Genomic DNA, 19572 nt, shown 5'->3' with positions numbered 1-19572 from the left:
TTTGTGATGAATATGTCGCTATACTTGGGGGCAACGCTACATTTATAAAATACAATATAAACTAAAGTATAAAGGAAAACCGATCTGCCTATCATAACAACAGGTATTTTACTAAATGGAAAAGAAATACCATAGCAAGATGGCTTTAGCAGAGGAAATAACAAGTTCTGCAGCCAGTGTAAGAAAACACTACACATTCCCTTTGGCAACATGGGACTGATTGTATTGTTGCTAATTTCTGTTTTACTCTCTCTTGGCCAGTTAACTAATAAATAATCCCTTAAGGTACATGCATGAAAAAAGGAAACGCATACTGTATCTAGAAATGTTTGTCAAAAAACTGATCCCAAGTAGCTGGGTCGACTTATCCACGGGTCAATAATAAGTACTGTATTTTAACTCTTCCCCTTCTCTGAGTTTTCAACCTGTGGGTCGCAACCTCTTTGGGGATTGAACAACCCTTTCATAAGGATCACTTAAGACCATTGGAAAACATATATTTCTGATGATCTTAGGAACCAAGACACGGCTCCTCTATCCAGTGGGGGTCACCCCAACATGAGGAACTGTATTAAAGGGTAGCGGCATTAGGAAGGTTGAGAGCCACTGGCCTAAGCAGTCTCTAAGTGGTTTACAACTAAAATCTAATTGCCCCCAACAGGCTGGTTAGTCATTTTAGCACCCTCGGAAGGATGCCAGGCTGAGTCGAGCCTATTATTATTATTATTATTATTATTAAATTTATTAACATGGTAACCAACAGCCACTACTGCACCGCAGAGATAGCAAACCAATAGCCAAAGTTCTCCCTTCTCTCAGCTCGCCTAATTGAATCTTTATTTGCTATAACGCTATTAAATACATCAACATCCTTAGACAGAGGAATAAAAGGAACTCGAAAGGCGGTCCTTTCGCGCCCTTTAGAGCCGGGGTTCCAGATGTTTTAGGCTTCAGCTCCCAGAAGTCCCGACTGTTGGCTGAGGCTTCTGGGAGCTGAAGTCCAAAACATCTGGAGGGCTAAAGTTTGGGAATCGCGGCTTTATAGAGTTGTGTAAAGCGGTTTGAGCATTGGAGTAGGACTCTGGAGACCAGGGTTTGGAATAGAAACCCATTGGGGTGACCCTGGGCGACCCTCAAGCTGACAGATTCCCCCTGTGAAGAAACTATTGCCAAGAAAACCCCCACAATATGGGTCGCCAGAAGTCAGAAGACTGGCTTTAAATCTTTTAGGTTATAACAATGTGGTTTGAGGGCCCTTGAAGGGTCATGGCTCAAGGCTAGGGAATTCTGGGAAGTGTAGTTTGAAGACTGCTCAGTCCTTTGCTAGCTGCCAATGTATTTGTTTGGGTTTGGGAAAAACCATGGGCTTTTAACCATCTACGTGACACGAACAGCAGCTGATGTCTCCAGTGTCAGTAGGGCAGAGACTCCGTGTCACGCTTTGGACAGTTTTTAAAGGCACTATTCAAGGTACTGGACATTGAATATACACTTTAAATACAAACTACACTTCCCAGAATTCCCTAAACTTGAGTCATGGATGTTCAAGGGCCTCAGGCCACATTGTTTATTATTATTTATTTATTATATATTATTATTATTATCATCTATTAATTAATTATTAATAATATAACTTGTCATTGTTTATTAATTTATTATTATTATTATATTACATTATTTATTAATTATTATTATTAATTATGTATATATTATTATTATTTATTATGATTAACCTTTTATTATTGTTAGTATATTATTAGTATGTTATTTATTATTCTTGTTATTTATTAATTTATTATTATTTATATTATTTGTTATTGTTTATATTATATATATTATATGATATTTATTATTATTTATATCATTATTATTTTATGATATATTATTATATTGTTTATTATTATTAATATTATTTATTATTATTTATATTATACATACACTATATTATTATATTGTTTATTATTATTAATATTAATTATTATTTTATTATATTATTTATATTATTATGTAATATATCATTTTATATTATATTTTATATTATTAATATATCATTTTATATGTTATTATTAATTATTATTTGTTATAATTTATATTATATTATTACTGTATATTATATATTATATTATAATTTATTTATTAATATTATTTATTAATGCTAATATTATTTTATTATTATTATTATTATTATTATTATCCTTATTAGCAAGGCACGGCGTAATGGCTGCGGCGTCGTTACCACGATGGGCGAAAGCAACGGAGCCCGGCTAGCCATGGCAGAGGAGCGCCCAGCTTCGCTCCAAAAGCGGCCCATTTTAAACAGGCGAGGAGGCTGCTTGTTCCCTGAGAGAACGCTGGCAGCTTGGCTTCTGATGACGACAGAGGAGCCTCGAGGGTGCGCTCCCCCCCGCCCCCCCTTAACGGCATTCCCTCGCGCCCCCTGCTCCGCCGCTCACCTGCATCGTTCTACCTTAATCGCAACCGAACGCGCGGAGATGGAAACCAAACAAACCCAGTGCGCCTGCGCGCTCAACTCTGCCTCAAAGGCCGGAGGAGGCGCCCCTGATGATTAGAGCGTGACCCTAGAGATAGTAAACCTATAGAGTGAACTGGTGTTGGTGTTCTTGTTGGTTCTTCACGGAGAGGTCGTTTCTTGGTAACCAGTGGTTCTCAGCCTTTGCCTCTCCTGTCTTTTTTTATGGACTTCAACTCCCAGAAGTCCCTGCCAGCTTGCCCAAATGACAAAAGGGATTCTGGGAGTTGAAGTTTAAAATGCCTGAAGGAGGAGGAGGAGGAGGACCCCCTAAGGTTGAGAAGCACTGGTTTAAATGGAGGCGGAAGTGAGGGAATCTGACACCAAAAGGAAGTCCTTTTTGTTGGTTTTGTAGCCATTCTCTCAGCCTCAAGGAGGAGGCAATGGCAAACCTCCTCTGACTGAACCCAGTCTTGTCAAGAGAACCCCATGATACACAACACACACAACAACAAATCACAGTTATACCACACATTATGTGTGACACATACCCAATTAGCACCACATTTTCCTGAGCACAGATGTTAGCAAAAGTTACCCGAGACCTGGAACCACACAATTGTTCCTACATTGGTTCTAAAGCAAATGCACACTGGGAGTAGGGTATCCTAAACCATTGGTTCCTAACGTTTTTGACCCGCAGAGCACTTTTTACACTATAGTTCCAAAACACACTGGAGATATAATCCAGTTTGAGACCGCCCTGGCTCATTGCTAGGGAATCCTGGGAATTGTAGTTTGTTGTGGCAGCAAAGCTCTCTCTCTCTCTCTCTCTGACAGAGAAGGCTCAATGGGAATCCTGGGAATTGTAGTTTTGTGAGACATTTAGCCTTCTCTGTCAGAGATAGAGCTTTGCGGCCACAACAAACTACAATTCCCAGGATTCCCTAGCACTGAGCCAGGACAGTTAAAGCGGTCTCAAACTGGATTATTTCTGCAGTGTGTTCTGGACTCTGTGGCAGATCCCCTGAGAGGCCTACCCTGTGTCTTACAAGTTAATGGTGTTTAGGAATGTGTGTGTGTGTGTATGCACTCATCCCTCCACATTTGCAGCTTTGACTTTTGCGGATTTGATTATTCACAGATTTTATTAATATGTTCTCTTTAAGAATATTTCAGTCCCCCAGCAGCGCAACTCAACATTAACCAAAAGTTAATGTCGCAAGCTGCCCTGATTGCTTTGAGCAGAGGGGCGGGGAAAATAATAACAATAATAATTATAATTATAATTATAATTATTATTAAAACTTGCACTGAAGCACCTAGAGATTCCTAGGGAGAATATTCTACTAGGCATTTGTAGCTCCTCCAGTGCAATTCTGTGGTCAATGTCAGTCTGGCAGATGTTGACCACAGATTTGCACTGGAGGACCTAGATATTAATAGAGAGGTGTCCTCTCAGGTAGAAACATAGTGCTTTTGTTATTTGTGGTTTTTCCACATTCATGAGGGTCCTGCGCACCCAACCCCAGCAAATGTGGAGGGATGAGTGTATATTCTTATTCTTTAATTTCATTCAATTTTTATTTCTTTCATTTTATCAGAAAAGCCACAGCCCGCAGAGCACTTGGGAAGGGCTCCTCGGAGCACAGGCTGGGAACTGCTGTCCTAGGCAGTGTTGATAGATTCCCAGCTGGGCCATGAAACCCATAGGGTAACCTTGGGCAAGTCACATACTCTCAGCCTCAAGGGAAGGCAATGGGAAGTCTCCTTTGGAAGAAACTTTGCCAAGAAAACCCTATGACAGGTTTGCCTTAGGGTCACCATAAGTTGGAAACAATTTCAAGACACACCACAACCTGCTAATGGCATTTAATTTTTTTAAATACTTTTGTTTCCCAGTATCAGAAGGTAGTGGAGTGGCCTGCCTGCACTGGTATCCCTCCATAACATATTGACCTGGAACAACACCAGCAACATCTTGACAAAATACAAACCTGTGACTAAAATCGCCACACACACACACACGTATGATTTTTGACACCTTTTCCCTGATGAAGAAGCCAGTAGAGCTTTGAAAGCTTGCAACATGTATTTTATGCATTTTGGTTGGCCCAATAAAAGTATCACTGGTGGATTTTGGGTGTTATTGTACTTTGTCAACAGCGTGTTCTCATCCCCAAGAACAGAAACAAAGAAAATCCCAGTTCTTACTCTGTGTGGGTGGGAATAATGTGGTTCCTCCAGATGTTATAGGACAGCTGCTTCCCCACTTTTCTCACTACTTGTCCAGCAACATCTCAAAGTCCTCATAATTCCTACTCCTGATTACATATATAGGCACAAATCTAGTTCTAGTTCCCATCAGTATCCAAATGTATCCAGTTGCTAGTTCCTTCCTTCCTTTCTTTTGTTTTTTAAACAAAAAAAGTGTTTATTTAAAACTCGTGCAATGTCATTGATGGGTTGCATCTAATTCATTTTAGTCTCATTAGATAACACATCAGGTTTGATGATACTCTAATCAGGCTGGCCGATTTATATAGCACAACAGACAGACAGACCACAGAAACAAACTTTTAAAAAAAGGATATTTTTATTAACATAAAAGTAACGCGCACACACATATCATCAAATCACTCACAAATCATACCACCAATAACATACCAACAAATACCAACATAAAATAAACATTCAGGGGTAGCTGTGTAGGCCATTTAACAAATACAAACAAAAATCTATCAGTGATACCTTTATTGGCCAACCGAAATGCACAATATACTCGTTGCAAGCTTTCGAAGGTCCATGGACTTCTTCATCAGGCAAGATATTACCATTAGTTTATACTTCTACATTGTTGCTTATATTGACTTATATTGACCAGATGCTAGTTCTAGAAACAGCAGACCCACTGAGCATATGGGATCCTCAATACCTGATTCAATGCGTTTCCTCTCATTAGGAGTGGCCATTAGATTTGGGGATGTAACGATCATTTGCTGCAGTTCGCTAAACATACGAAGGAATTGCTGGTTTCTAGGCCTCTTTAATTGTTTTATGTACCAGCCGAGAAATTTGCCACCTGATTGCCTAGGTGTGAGAATTTTCAGATGGTTCATTTGCAAATGAGGTAAATGAGTGGGAAATTCCTTTTGAAATTCATTGTTTTGGACGTTTCTTGCATCCATGCAATTAAAACAGCAGGGCGCAGAAGTATGGGCATATTCACATTGTCTAGCAAGCAACAAAGGAAGCTGTCTTGCCAGGTGAGAGCCCTGATAGGAATGGGTGAGCTCTGGCCCTTAGGATGAGACACTGTACAGTACCTATCTCACACTTCTCATGTGGGAAGAGTAATTTTATTGCCCACCATTCTTCAGGCACAAGAAGAATTATTCTGTCATTTCACATTCTTAATTAGATTTAATGGGATTTCTCCCCCACCCCCACGCCCCACCCTATTTTTCAGACAGTGCTAATGCAAATAGGCTTAACATTTCCCTGTTGTAAGGCTTGTGGGATTGAAAATGTCCAAATGGTTGCAGCCAAGGTTCGGTGTGAGGCTGAAGCAGCTCTGTTCTGTTGCCCATTGGTTTTAGGAGTTTATCACACTGGGTCTAATTAAAGAGAGATTAAAGCGCATTTAAAGCATCCTGCAAATAGAGTGAAAATGGTGAGTAATTGCGTGAATGGTTATCGCATGCAATTGCGCAAATAAAGTGATATCGGATTGGAAACGCATTGTAACTGAAATCCCAAAAGTAAAAAAGATATGCTTTAATGCTTCTTTGTGACCACTTTGGGGCCACGTTAATGGTGGGTTTTGTGCGATGTCGTGTGAAATTGTTTAGCGTAATTATGCGATTTTTCCAGGATATTTAAGGGATAAACTCCCAATCACCTTTGTGTGATAAACTCTTTACTGTAGGTCACCTGACAGTAAGAGGAGCTTACAACTACTCTAAAGTGGCATCTGAGGAAGTAGACCAAAGCTGCATTGGCACTGTAGAAATAATCCAGGATGAAACCCCTTTAACTGCTTTGGCTCAAAGCTATGGAAACCTGGGAATTGTAGTTTGTTGTGGCAGAGAAATCTAAATGTATCACAAAACTGCAATGCCCAGAATTCCATAGCCTTGAGCCATGACAGTTAAGGCAGTGTCAAACTGGATTATTTCTGCAGTGCAGATGCAATGCCAGTGTATTAAAGCTGTACTAAAAGAACTTTTCACTCAGTCACAAAGGTGCTACAAGATCCCTTTCCATATTGTTATTCCAGACTCACACAGCTGTGTCTCTGAATGTTACTACCCTACAGTGTTATCCTTCTGTCCTTTTTAGAATCCCAGTTTCTCCACTGATTCCTATCAGCAATTCCCAGCAGTCCTTGGGGACGACTTCTTTTCAAACATTCTCAGTTTTAATATACCTGCTTTGTGATATTATAGGATAAGAAAAACAAGGCCAAGGTGATTTGATTAAAGCCAGCACATGAAGAAGTGGGCTTACAGGAGGCCATATTTTGAAAAGCAGGACAGATATTTCTAACATGCACAGGAGAGCTGAGGGTGTATCTGCACGGTAGAAATAATGCAGTTTGACACCACTTTAATTGCCATGGCTCCATCCTACAGAATCCTGGGATTACAATTCAAAGGCATAGCCCTGTTAATTTGAAAAATCAACATGATCTTGTGACACCTTTGAGACTAACTAAAAGAAAGAAGCTGGTAGCATCTGAAGAAGTAGATTTAAGTCTATAAAAGCTCATAATACCAGCTTCTTTCAGTTAGTCTTAAAAGTGCTGCAAGATTCCTTTCCATACTAATCCCAGGATTTGTAGTTTTGTAATGCACCAGCACTTTTTGACAGAGAAGACTAAAGAATTTATGAAACTACCAATCTCAGGATTCCATAGTATAGAGCTATAGCACCTAAAGTGGCGTCAAACTGCATTATTTCAACAGTGTTGATGCACCCTATGTGGGAAGGTAACAGCATTCAGTGCAGTCATGCTGATCACATGACTACTGGAGTCATCTTCGAACAACACTGGCTCTTTGGCTTAAAAATGGAGATGCACACCACCCTCTACAGTCGGTTATGACCAGACATTCATGTCAATGGACTACCTTTACCATATATTTGTGTGTGTGTGTATGTGTGCACCCGCGCGCATAAATCCAAAAAGCAAACCTTGATTTTGTCACTTTCTATAACGGGCACCATTTTATTGTACTGTTATATATCATGGGACTTGAGAATCCACAGATTTTGGTATCCATGTGGAGTCCTGGAAAGAAATCTCAACACATAACAAGGTCCCACTGCAGTACCATATATATTCAACTATAAATCGATCTCATGTATAAGTCAAGGGCAGGTTTTGGGGCCAAAATTATGGATTTTGATATGACCTGAGGATAAGTCAAGGGTAAAACTTAGAGGCATGTAACAAAGGATCTAAACGATGAAGCAAAGGGAAACAATCCCAAAGAACTTACAAAAGTCCAGCAGGCATAACTGTGTTCACACTGAAGGCTATGAGACTAGAGGAAGGTCAGTGCTTCCAGGACAGATTGAACTCTTGCAGTTCACCAGGGGATGGTTTCTATTTTTATTAAAGTACAGTATTTACATTAACCCATGGGCAAGTCAATTCAGATTTTTTTTGGGGGGGGGGGAGTCAATTTTTTGACTAAAATTTCTAGACTTATACATGAGTATATACAGTATATACTCTGGGATACAGAGGATTGCAGACCATGCACTGATGTACATAGGCAGATGCACTACCTAAAGGTATCAAGAGAGAGAAAAAGAGTCTAAGTCTAGTACAGAAGATTAAAATGACCTTCTCCCATCTCTTTCCCCTTCTCCACATACTAAAATGGTCTTTTTCAATGTAAATGATTTGTGGTAATTACATATCACTTGTTCTTCCTCCCATGAAGATAACTGTAATTTATTTTAGCTGGTGTGTGATCTGCCTGTAGGTGCCCATCAGAATTTTCTAAATATTTAATATACATTTTTAAAATTAATGGGAGAATATAAATTGGCACTGCATGAGTTATATATACATTAGTCTGGGTAATACATTCATTTTAGTTATCTGGGCCATTCCCATAACAGATGCTATTAATTTGTAGCTGCCATAATACCAGTATGATTTGTTTTTATTTTATTTAGAAGCAGTGCATACTGCCCTTCAAAAATATTTCAAAGACTGTTTACAAAAACACATCACCAGCTTTAACTATGTTCTAATAAACACGTTGTAAAGGCTTTTTTTTAGTAGAATACTCAGCTGTTTCAGGTTTTTAAAATTCCATTTGAAGATACACACACACACACACACACACACACACACACACACACACACACCATTGCTTGCTCATCTTCTAAGAACAAGGTTGGGAATCATGCAGCCTTTCAGATGGTGTTGGACTGCAACTCCCAGCAACCTTAGCTGTAACATCCCGATACATGTACGAATTCAGATATAGTTTGACACATTAAAGTGCAAGCATGAAAGAACGTGGTATGCAATTGTTGTTTGTTTGTTGTTGTTTTTTTATTTATATACCGCTATTCCAAAGATCATAGCGGTGAACAGCAAGTAAGCTAATTTGCCCCCAACAGTCTGGGTACTCATTTTAGCAACCTCGGAAGGATGCAAGCCTGAGTCGAGCTTGGGCCCTTTTGCTGGTCTTGAACTCGCAACCTTGTGGTTTTGAGTGAATGGCTGCAGTACAGGCATTTAACCACTGCGCCACCAGGGCTCCTACACACATAGTGCCGGACATAGGGGGTGTGAACTGCACATAGCATTTTGGGATATCCAGATCTTGTCTAAGTATTATAAAGTCTATGAAGCATCGTCACTCACACCCAAACCTTCGCATTTCCCAAATACCTAAACAAGCTCTTCACTTTAGGAATATTCCTATATTCCGCCAGAGGTAATCAAACTTTTGGTTTCCCATGGAACTCTCATGGATCAAGAGTATAAATATTATCCCCCAAATAAAAACTTTTTGTGACAGTTGCAGTCAACTTGTCCCCACCTGAACCATGGCTGTTGTCCTCAGGCTTCGGTCTGAGTTCCTTTGTCCATTCCTCCTGATTTCTGAAGCTACTTACTCAAGCCTTGCGGACAGAGCCTTTCTGCTTTCCTGCTTTCCAGCTTTCCATAGATTCTTAGTTCAGGATCAGTAATTGCACTACATCTCCTAAGCCTCCAATTCTACTATCTCATTTGGCTTCCATATTTGTCTCTGTGTTGGTTGGACAAATTACCTGTGTAATTTTCTGTTTCTTCTAATAAAGGTTCATATAGGCGGGTTCCACACTACCCAAAAGTACGTGCTTGGCATGTACTAGGGTTAGGAAGGGGCGTCCTTTCTGGATGTTACACATGGGCGCTGCCATTTTGACATAGCAGACGCTTAGCGTCTGCACATCACAGTGCGGAAATGACGCCACAAGTGTGCCATTGGCGCCTTGCGGCATCATTTCCGCGCCGCAAAAAGAACCCACTTTTTGTGGGTCTTTTGCTGCGCCAGGGAATCACGCGGTTTGTCCGCTGCGGTTCCCTGGCACAGCAACCACGGGCGCCGGCAGAGTGCCCTTTTTGGGGCTCTGAAAGCACCATAATTTCATATGCTGGAGGCATCTATCAGCTATGGCTGTTATAGCTGGTGCTGGATTTTGCCTATTATGTTACCCACTCTTGCATAGCCAAAGTGAGTGTTACCAAAATTAAAGATAACTTGCTGCTGTCAGTGGAGGTTCTACTAGCTAGCACCTTACATTTAGAGTAACAAAACCAGCATTGCAAATGGTGAGGAATGCTGGGAACTGTTACCCACTAACATCTGGAGAGCCATATGATTCCCATTCATCTTAAGAGAAATGGGTGGGTGTACACAATATCTACAAAAAGAGCCAATAGTGATAGGTTTGAATAGTGGACTAGGACTCCAGGCGGTCAGGATCTGAATTCTAACTCAAGCCATGCAAATCCACTGGGTGGCCTTAGGCAAGCCACACTCTCTCAGCCTAAGATGAAAGCAATATAAAATCTTTCCCTGAACACATCTTGCTAAGAAAACCCAACAGCAGGGTTGCCATAAATCAGTGTCTACTTAAGGCACACCACCACATCATCATCATCATCATCAACAAAATAATATGATTGTGGCTAGACCTGCACATATAAATTGTCAGGTTGTGGTTTGTTGAATTCTGGCCCCTTGTTCTATCTGAACACAATTCTTGCATGGGAATGTGTCCTTAACCTGTCCATCCTATTTGAGGGGAAACAGCCCTCTCTCATTCCTGCCTAGAAAAAGTTACTATTAACCATCCACTAAGCCACCTCATGGATGTGATAGTTGCTTCTGTTGCACCATGCCACCTTCCTTATGCTGTAGCTTCCTCAGACTGTCAATCCAAGGTAAAAAGCAGATACTTTCTCTTGTATTTTGTCTTCATCTGAACATTGCAGACATCTACGAAATGTGATATATGAGCTGGAATTTTACCGTCCAGTTCAGACTAATGTTTTCATTACCTCCTGCACACTCCTTTTTTTCTACTCCTTTCTTTTTCATTTTTCATTTACAAAATAAAAATAAAAATTGTATGCTAGAATTTGGCTGCTTTCTTGTAAAAAGAAGAGGGAGGGGAAAAAAAAGAAGTGGCAGCACCTTTAAGAGTACATAACTGGGTTTTATTTTTGCATGAGTTTGTGTGGATATGAACCCACTTCTTCAGATACACTATCAAGTATTAATGCATCTGAAGAGGTGGGATTTATATCCATGCAAACTCACACGAAAATAAAAACCAATGAATCTTAAAGGTGCTGCAACATTTCTCCCTCCTCTTCCTCCTTTTTAATGCTGCAAGAAACTAATACAGCTACTTCTTTGAAAATCACCTGGAAACAGGATGCCTTACTATCCTAGTTGACTAAGCCAGTGCTGAGAGACCTTTCCCTTATCAATAGCTGCATTCTTTGCAATGACTTGCAGAATGCTTCTTTGTACTGTGTTTCAGTACTGGAAGAACACAAGATTAAACTATTTGTGCTGTCACAGATTGTGACTATAGCTACAAGAGAATCTCCCTTGCTTGCAAATTAGTGCAAATTAGACACAGGCTCACTTAGTGCTGTGAACCTTTTTACCCCTTGAGTCATTTTTGAGATAAGAATATTTATCTATGTGACGACTTCCATCTAAGTGGGACAACGAGTCCAGTCTGAGTTTTAGCATGAACAATCCAATGTACTAAATCTGCTTTTGAAATTTAGGTCCTTGGATAGCTCCCTTAAAGTTTGGACTAATACCTGGAGCAGGTTTTAGTCCAAACTTTAGTTGATGGAAGTCGCCACGTACAACCAATTTATATTCTATTCTGAGTAGTACATTTCTTTCTCTCTCCCTCCTATGTAAGGGATTTATTTTTCTTTTGATAAGTGCTAACAGTTTTGGGAACTTGGGAAGGCTATTATATAAAATCCATGATGGGCTAACTATTCTTTTGATATCGTTTGGCAGAAGGAAAGATGTGCTACCTGTTCTTTTCTTTCTTTTTTTAACTCTCCCTTTTGTCTTTTTCCACACTGCTCTTAATCTGCATGAAAAATTACAAGAAAAAGCCAAAGGCCACACAAAACACTCTTACTACTTATTTTTTCAACTATGTATCTTTCTTCAAGGAGACTATAAGAGGTAAAAACAGTACCTGGCCATTTCTGCCCGCGATACTTAAACATATCAGAGGCTATTAGGTACAGAGCTTGGAAAAGTTACTTTTTTGTCAAAGTCTGTATTTCTTCAGAGTGGAGTCCAAAAATAACTTTATCAGGCTTTGGGAAGAGTTCCCTGTATATCACCTGTCACAGAGGAATTGCAGTATGGCAATAAAATCTAAGAAAGGATGCTGTATGCCCAACTGCCTACTTTTATAATGTGTAGGCTATGCAAAGGTCCTCATGTCACACCTTTATGTATACCTTTAAGTCATTTGCCTGTTAGCCTGCATTCTGTTCTTTCTGAATGTAATAAATGTATTTCATTGAATAAAAATACTTAGTTTCATGTGGAGAGAATTTAATGCTTACCTGCATGAGATGAACCAGAGTGATTCCAATCTGTTATGTGTTCTAATCATTTTCTAGTTCAGTAAATCAATCTATTTAATCACTCTAATGTCTTCCTGAACATCCTGAGATATTCCTCGGTGCAAACACACACACAAGCACACACACACACGAGCACACACACACGAGCACTTTGTCGTCCCATTGATGTGGGTTCTTTTACTCAAACACATTTCTGGGGGAAAGACAGTAAGGACAGTCTCCTGGTCATCTAGCCTGTCACTGGATAGGAAGATGAGGTTCACAGTTCTCATTTCATATCTGAAGTGCAGATGGTATATTGTGTAGGAGCTTCTTTTTGAGCTAAAATGGTCTGGTGAGGAAACACTGCTTTGTCTACTTGAGGTAGTCCAAACATGGGGAATGTGTAGCTCTCTAGCTATTACTGATTTGCAGTACCCATTATTCCTCACCTGTCAAGGGGTTATGGGAATTCCAGTCCAGCCATATCTAGAGGGCCACATCCTTTATCACTATGATAAACAATACTCTATCCTATTTACCCAGCATTTGCAGGTAGGATCATAGTTCAGATTTCCTAAAACTTTATTTATACTCCTGCCTTTTCCCCACAGAAGGATTCAAGGTGGCTTACAAAGTAAAGATAATTATAAATAAAACCACACTTTAAAATTTAAAAAACCCTCCACTGTAATTATAATTATTTTAGTTACTTGTGTAGGGGGACAGAAGTTCCTTTTCTAGATGAACTGGTAAGAAAATTCAATAAAACAACAAACAATCTCAATAAAAACACTTTCTCAAACATTTAAATCTAACCATCATATTAAATAGTATGATGGGTTACTTATAACAGTGGTCCACACTCAAGGGAAGGGGAAGCCATTAAAAATAAGGGGGCTTTCAAATGGAAGGCTTCTAGTGCTATGGGTGAGAAAGCATTGTACACATATTCCATCTTTTCTTTAAGTGATTTTCTGTGGTAAGAAAAAAAATGGAAGACATAGTAGGAAGAGAATACAGAAGGGTTAGAATGAGACAGAGGCCCAAAACAGATGGCTCAAACATGCCAGCTTCGGGCCAATCCAGGGGTGGAGTTCAGATAACGCATGCCCGCGGATTGGGGTGAAGCTGCACCACGGACACCTAAGGTGGCCCAAACTCAGCTGCAAAAAAGTGCTCCTTGCCTGCAATCCATTGTAGGCCATGGTGGCAGACCATGCGACCGTGTGTCTGGTCACCACAGTCCTGCACCGCTCAGGGAGTGCTTAGGACAGGAACAGCCAAAGGCCTCTCCAAGCTACCAGTTTGCTTGAGGCCAGAGTGATTATCAGAAGAAGTGCTGGCTGGAAGCTCTCTACCTGAAGGAATGTAAGATCTGCAGGTTCTCCCTTCCTAACACTACAATTACAATGCAAATGTTTCTATATGTGAAGACTACTGGAGTACAAAAGAAAGGGAAAACAAAAAATACCAAGTAATTTCTCAGGGGAAAGTGGAGGTGGAAAGAACTCTTGAATTTACTATTTTTTTGCATTGTAGTTTGCACAAAGCATAACAAAATCATATATTGAAAAGAGATATAATTAAAAACAGCATTTACACTGAAGTTTAGTTTCCTCTTTTAAACTAATAAATAGTTCAATAGTGAATTTTAAAATCCAACATTGCATTAAAAATTACAAATGTGCAAAAGGTTATCAGATATCTTCAGTTTACTGTCAGAAAAAGTCCTTTGAGTTTACATATTCATATTTTATGATAAAGTACAAGAATGTGTGTTTACATACGATATATGAAAACATAAGAAACAAGGCACAAAAGAAAATATAAAAATTTCAGACAGCACTTGGAATACCCAAGGAATTCTGAGTAGTGTAAGGAATCAACACAAGGCAAATTGTAAAGAAAATCTATTACAGTACTGCATAATTCAGTAACACTAGTCTGATCTTCAGAAAGAACAACAGTTTGTTTGTTTTTTAAAGAAGCTGAACATCCCCAAAGGATGTACTACTTGTAGGATAATGCCCACTTTTTGTTAAACTAACACAAAAAGTGCTGTAAGGAATTTTAATCCTATAAATACGTACTTAAGAATTGTTCAAAATCCTCCTTCAAAGTAAATTAAAGTTAGCTTCACAGAACTAGAGATCATGGAATGCTCCAAAAACTACAAATGAAAGTCATATGCTTGAGCTCTTTTCTCTTGAAACTGCTTTTAGGAAGTGACCCACAAAATAGATACAGTGAAATTGTGTATAAATGTGTATATTATGTAATATAACTTAAAAGATGAGAAAATCCTGCAAGCATACTAGATGGTGCAAAGTTGTTGAAGAACATATTCGATAGCATAAAATATTAAAGTAAGGCTTTGGCTAAACAAACAAAAAGACTACAAAGCATCAGCTGTGTGTAAAGAGTTCAGGCATTAAAGGAATAACATTTCCAAGGCAAGAGGTACACTCAAAATTTTGGCTACATTTGACTTCTCTTTGTACCACATAGTATAATATAAAATAAAATAAACTCAATAGAACAATAAAGACAAAACATTTGGAATAAAGCAAGGCTGATGCATTCTGAACATGTCAAAAGCATACATATGAAAATGAAAGTCCATGGTAGTGTGCACAGGTTTCTAAAAGAAGTTTCTTGCGGGTCTTCTACAGCCAGAAACAAAATATGTATAGTTTTCTACTTCTGTATTTCTAATATGCCAGCTGACTGCTAAGTATTTGATTACAAATGAATGTACACAAATTGCATTACTCATTTAAAAAAGTGCATAATGTTGGTCCATTTAAGAAAAAAACCTTAGGTAACAGATTAAGACCAAATGCCTTGTCTTGCAAAGATACACAGTACCTCATTGTATTATAATTTAGAAATTTGAGGGAATCCCCTTCCTCCAACTGAGAGCTTAAAGGAGAGAAGGACATCTTTGAAATTAGAGTTTCACAGTCACAACACATGCTCCTGCTCTTCCTAGGCACAATGGTGCAACCTGTAAAGGAAAAAAACAGAAATACTGTATATACTCATGTAGAAGTCTAGAAATTTTAGTCTAAAAACTGACTCCAAAAACCTGAGTTGACATCTTTAGGTCAATGTAAGTACTATATCTTAACTTGTATTTAAAAAGGAACCATCCCCTGGTGAAAGGCAAGAATGTACTATGTCCTGGAAGCACTGACTCCCCTGTACTCTCTCATTCATCCAGCCTTTAGGGTGAGCACAAACAGTTCTTTGGCATTGTTTTCCTTTGCTTCATCCTTAGATCCTTTATTACATGTCCCTAAGTTTGACCCTTAACTTATTCATGGGTCATATCAAAATCCATAATTTTGGTCCCAAAACTTGCCCCCAACTTATACATGAGTTCAGTATACGGTGAGTATAGTCCAGTATATACAGTAAGTGAGTGACAAAACCTGTCTCTTAGAAATTTTACACTAAGACAGGAATCAGAAGTGTGGGGAATGGACTGGCATGAAAAGAGAAAGAGAGAGAGAGTTCAACTTGAGTAAAAGGTCAGCTGGGTTGTACCTTAGGTCTTTTATTCCATGCCAATGATCAATTCCAGAAATTATGAAACATGTATTTGCAGATCTGTATAAATCTACCACTTAAAAAGAATAGGATTCTTCCAATCCATGGTGTCATCTTTTGTTCATCAGGGCTTAAGTCCCTTGGACACACAGGCATATTTGACAGATTCTACTTGTCTTACCAGTTATATATATACTCATGTATTAGTCTAGAAATTTTAGTCACAAAAGTGACCCCAAAAAACCTGGGTCAACTTATCCATGGGTCAAAAGAAAGGAAGCACTTTCTTTCCCTGAGGAGAGTGGTGAAAGGTGAGAGCTTAGGCCACCTCAGCAGCACCTATAAGAAGTACCAACCCCTTCTACTCTGTCCACCATGGCTCCACTTCTGGCCTTTTTGGATGCCTTGGTTAGAAAAGCAGTACATAGATTGTCTAAAACCAAAGGTTGGAAACATTTCCTTTTTAAAATTACAACTGCCAGAATCCTCCAACCAGCATGGACAGAGACCATGTGGGTTTGGGAATTATAGGAGCTGTAACCCAAAGAGAATTTTTCCAAAATCTGTCCAAAATTTATCCAGATAGAACAAGAACAGAATAGCAGCTTTCAAGTTGAATTTCCACTTTGGTTTCCCATCACTACCATTGAAAATTAACTCTGCTCTATCATTGGAACAACTGGAAATTTTGCTCTGTACTACCTAGTAAATGAAGTTTGAATATATGCAGAGTGCTTTTACTTCATAGCTACTCTATAATTTAAAAACCAGAGGCTGAATTTTCAGATAGACTTGAGTTTCTGTGCTTTTCTTTTTAAATAATTAAATATGGATTCTTGTCTTTCTATTAATTTATATATTTTACCATACTGTTTTACTTTTGTGCCAGAATAAGAACATTTTGCATCCTCACAGAGCTAAGCAACTTGTGTAGTTCAAGTGGGAACAACAATGCCAACTAAATTAATTTCAATTCCAGGTGATAACACAACAAACTGTGAAAAAATAAAAGAGGATTAATACTTCTCCAAGGCAATGTGAAAAGGGAAATACAAAAAATGTAGCTTATCACCTTTTCTAAAAGTAAAAAGAGTGGGGACAGATCATAACTCCGCGGAGCATACATTCCACAGTCTGAGAGCAGCACAGGAGAAAGTGCCTATCAGGTGGGCCTATGAAGGGAACAGTATCATCATAAGTATCTTTCACTTCCAGGAAGCTAAAACATCTGTAAACAGGGCCTGGACGTGGGTCTGACTATGACCTCTACCTCAAAGCAGAACACACAGAAACCCATATTTAAACATGTTTTTGCCAACCCAATTAATGAGTCCCTGAATTACTTTGTAAGGATATACAACTGCTCCTCAAAAGACTGAGATGACTTCTAGAAAGCAGGAGGCATTTACAGATAGTAGTTCTTTTTTATGACCTCAGAGCATTGATCAACTATCTAGCAATGGCCTTTTAAGGCTTGAGGGGCATTGCTAGCCCTACTGGCAGAACATCTGTATCAGGTGTTAGAGGAATTCACCTAAGGCTCCTTAGGTACACAAACTCTGGTCGATGTGCCCTCTAAATCGAAACCCATACCTGTGTCCACTCATTTGTTTGGGGATCATAGGACTCCACTGTGTTAAGGTAGGTTTGTCCATCGTATCCACCGACAGCATACAGTCTGTCTCCAAGAAGGCAAACTCCCACGGCATCTCTGCTAATGCTCATTGATGCGACAGCAGTCCACACATCTGTTTTAGGATCATACCTGAAACATTTTTTTTTAAAAGATAAGGTATCACTGTTATGACTCGATTTTCACAAACAAGCTAACAAGGCTTTCTGTTGATCATTGTGCTTCTTACAAACACAGATTTTTTTGTGCTATCTTTTTGTTGTTATTCTATCTTGTTAACAGCAATTCAATTAACTGGGAATTAGTTGAGCCTATACACTTGCCTCTTACCTTCTCCCTTCTTTGTGGCACTGATCCCGGTTATGTTAAACTACAATTCCATTAGATGGTTTAATATTAATTTACACCAACATCTTAAATCACATACTATGGAAAAAATTGAACTAGAGCTTCCTATTATGGGCATAACATGAAAATGTAGTTTTAAGGGAGATACGCAAACAAAGAGGGGAGGGATGAAGAGAGGGAAGTATAGAGGCCTGATGTTCATTACTATGATTTGACAGACCAGGGGAATACATCCAAACAAGTTCACGGCCACAGCTGTCCCTTAAATGCATACCTTAATGTCTCCAGCTTGTTTTGTTAATTAAAACTAATAACCATCATTGTGTTCTGCTCTGGCTGTTGGCAACATCTTTCTAATCCAACATTCCTACATTATTAACAAACTAGTAGAAGTACTTTTATTCTTATGGCTACCAGAAATCAGCCAGTCCGAGATAAAGGGACTCTAACTTTAATAGCACCTGAACCTTGGCCCAAGTTCAGTTCTCTATACCATTGGAATTTATGACAACCAGTCAATTGTTTCCATTTAAGTCATATATTTTATACCCTACCTCACATACGTATTATAGATGCAAGGTTTTAAACACACACAGAGGCCACTGGGCCAAAAAAGCTATATGGTATTGTACAGTGGTGTTTTCAAGCAAGTGTTACAGCAAGAGCTTTAAGATTAAGTTCAGCTTTTTTACAGTTAAAAGCAGCCAAAATCCAAATACTGATTAGTACTCCCATTGTTTTTGTCTGGCAGAGAATAATTTAAAGCAAGAATAGCCTACTATTTAAAAATATCTGTGACTGTGTACTTCTAACACAGATATATTTTGATTGCCTTGAAAATATGATCCAGACATTTGGAAATGCCACTGATTTTAGTAGGAACTTCCAGTCTAAACAAAAAGAGAGCTCTGAAATACTTTGCTGGATTGGGCTAAATTTTTAGTTTTCTTTAAACAAAGGAAAAATCACTTCATTATGCTCCCTTGATAATGTTTCATCCATATAGAGTATATTCATATATAAGGACTTCATTAGGTGAATACCTCTCAACACAGTCAGACAGCCTTGATGTTAAATTGGAAGCTGGTGCATCATGACCTCCAATAGCATAGAGGAATCCATTCCAGGTGGTTACACCAACACCACCTCTTCGTTTTGACATCTGAGCGCAAAGTGTCCATTTGTTAGTATGAGGATCAAAGCATTCTACAGATTTGAGACAAGAACTTCCATCTCGACCTCCAACTGCATATAGCCTGTAATATACACAGACATGTTACAAATTTAACAGTCAACCTTTTCTAACCATAAACAAGGGACAGGAAAGACTTCTGCGCACGCCAAATTAGATGGTTTTTCTGAGTAAAAGCTACATAAATTCTAACAAACTGAAATCTTCCTCAGAGAAAAGAGAATAACTCACTAGGGTTG

The 19572-nt window shown here is 38.9% G+C and overlaps 2 protein-coding genes across 10 annotated transcripts in view; both read right to left on the bottom strand.

Annotated features, from left to right (window-relative positions):
- WDR19 (WD repeat domain 19) overlaps positions 1-2595 on the bottom strand; it is a 61522-nt gene extending 58927 nt beyond the window's left edge. For 2 of the 3 annotated variants that reach the window (XM_089525110.1, XM_089525111.1), the window contains exon 1: positions 2237-2353. In XM_089525110.1, coding sequence (XP_089381236.1) covers positions 2237-2311 — 75 coding nt within the window. In that variant the 5' untranslated portion in view covers positions 2312-2353. Of the gene's footprint in view, positions 1-2236; positions 2354-2453 lie in introns of those variants that run through there. The other variant, XM_089525112.1, reaches the window with a different exon arrangement.
- An 11717-nt stretch (positions 2596-14312) lies between these two features.
- Positions 14313-19572, bottom strand: part of KLHL5 (kelch like family member 5) — a 57793-nt gene continuing 52533 nt past the window's right edge. For 6 of the 7 annotated variants that reach the window (XM_089525102.1, XM_089525104.1, XM_089525103.1 and 3 more), the window contains 3 exons: positions 19185-19397; positions 17754-17925; positions 17196-17332 (listed from right to left, as the gene is read on the bottom strand). In XM_089525102.1, coding sequence (XP_089381228.1) covers positions 17264-17332; positions 17754-17925; positions 19185-19397 — 454 coding nt within the window. In that variant the 3' untranslated portion in view covers positions 17196-17263. Of the gene's footprint in view, positions 15616-17195; positions 17333-17753; positions 17926-19184; positions 19398-19572 lie in introns of those variants that run through there. The other variant, XM_089525109.1, reaches the window with a different exon arrangement.

This window comes from Sceloporus occidentalis, unplaced genomic scaffold, assembly GCF_023333645.1.
Source record: "Sceloporus occidentalis isolate IW3139 unplaced genomic scaffold, rSceOcc1.0.p SCAF_5, whole genome shotgun sequence".
Taxonomy (NCBI): domain Eukaryota; kingdom Metazoa; phylum Chordata; class Lepidosauria; order Squamata; family Phrynosomatidae; genus Sceloporus; species Sceloporus occidentalis.
The sequence above is the reverse complement of the archived record's forward strand: the minus strand, read 5'-3'. Positions and strand labels throughout refer to the sequence as shown.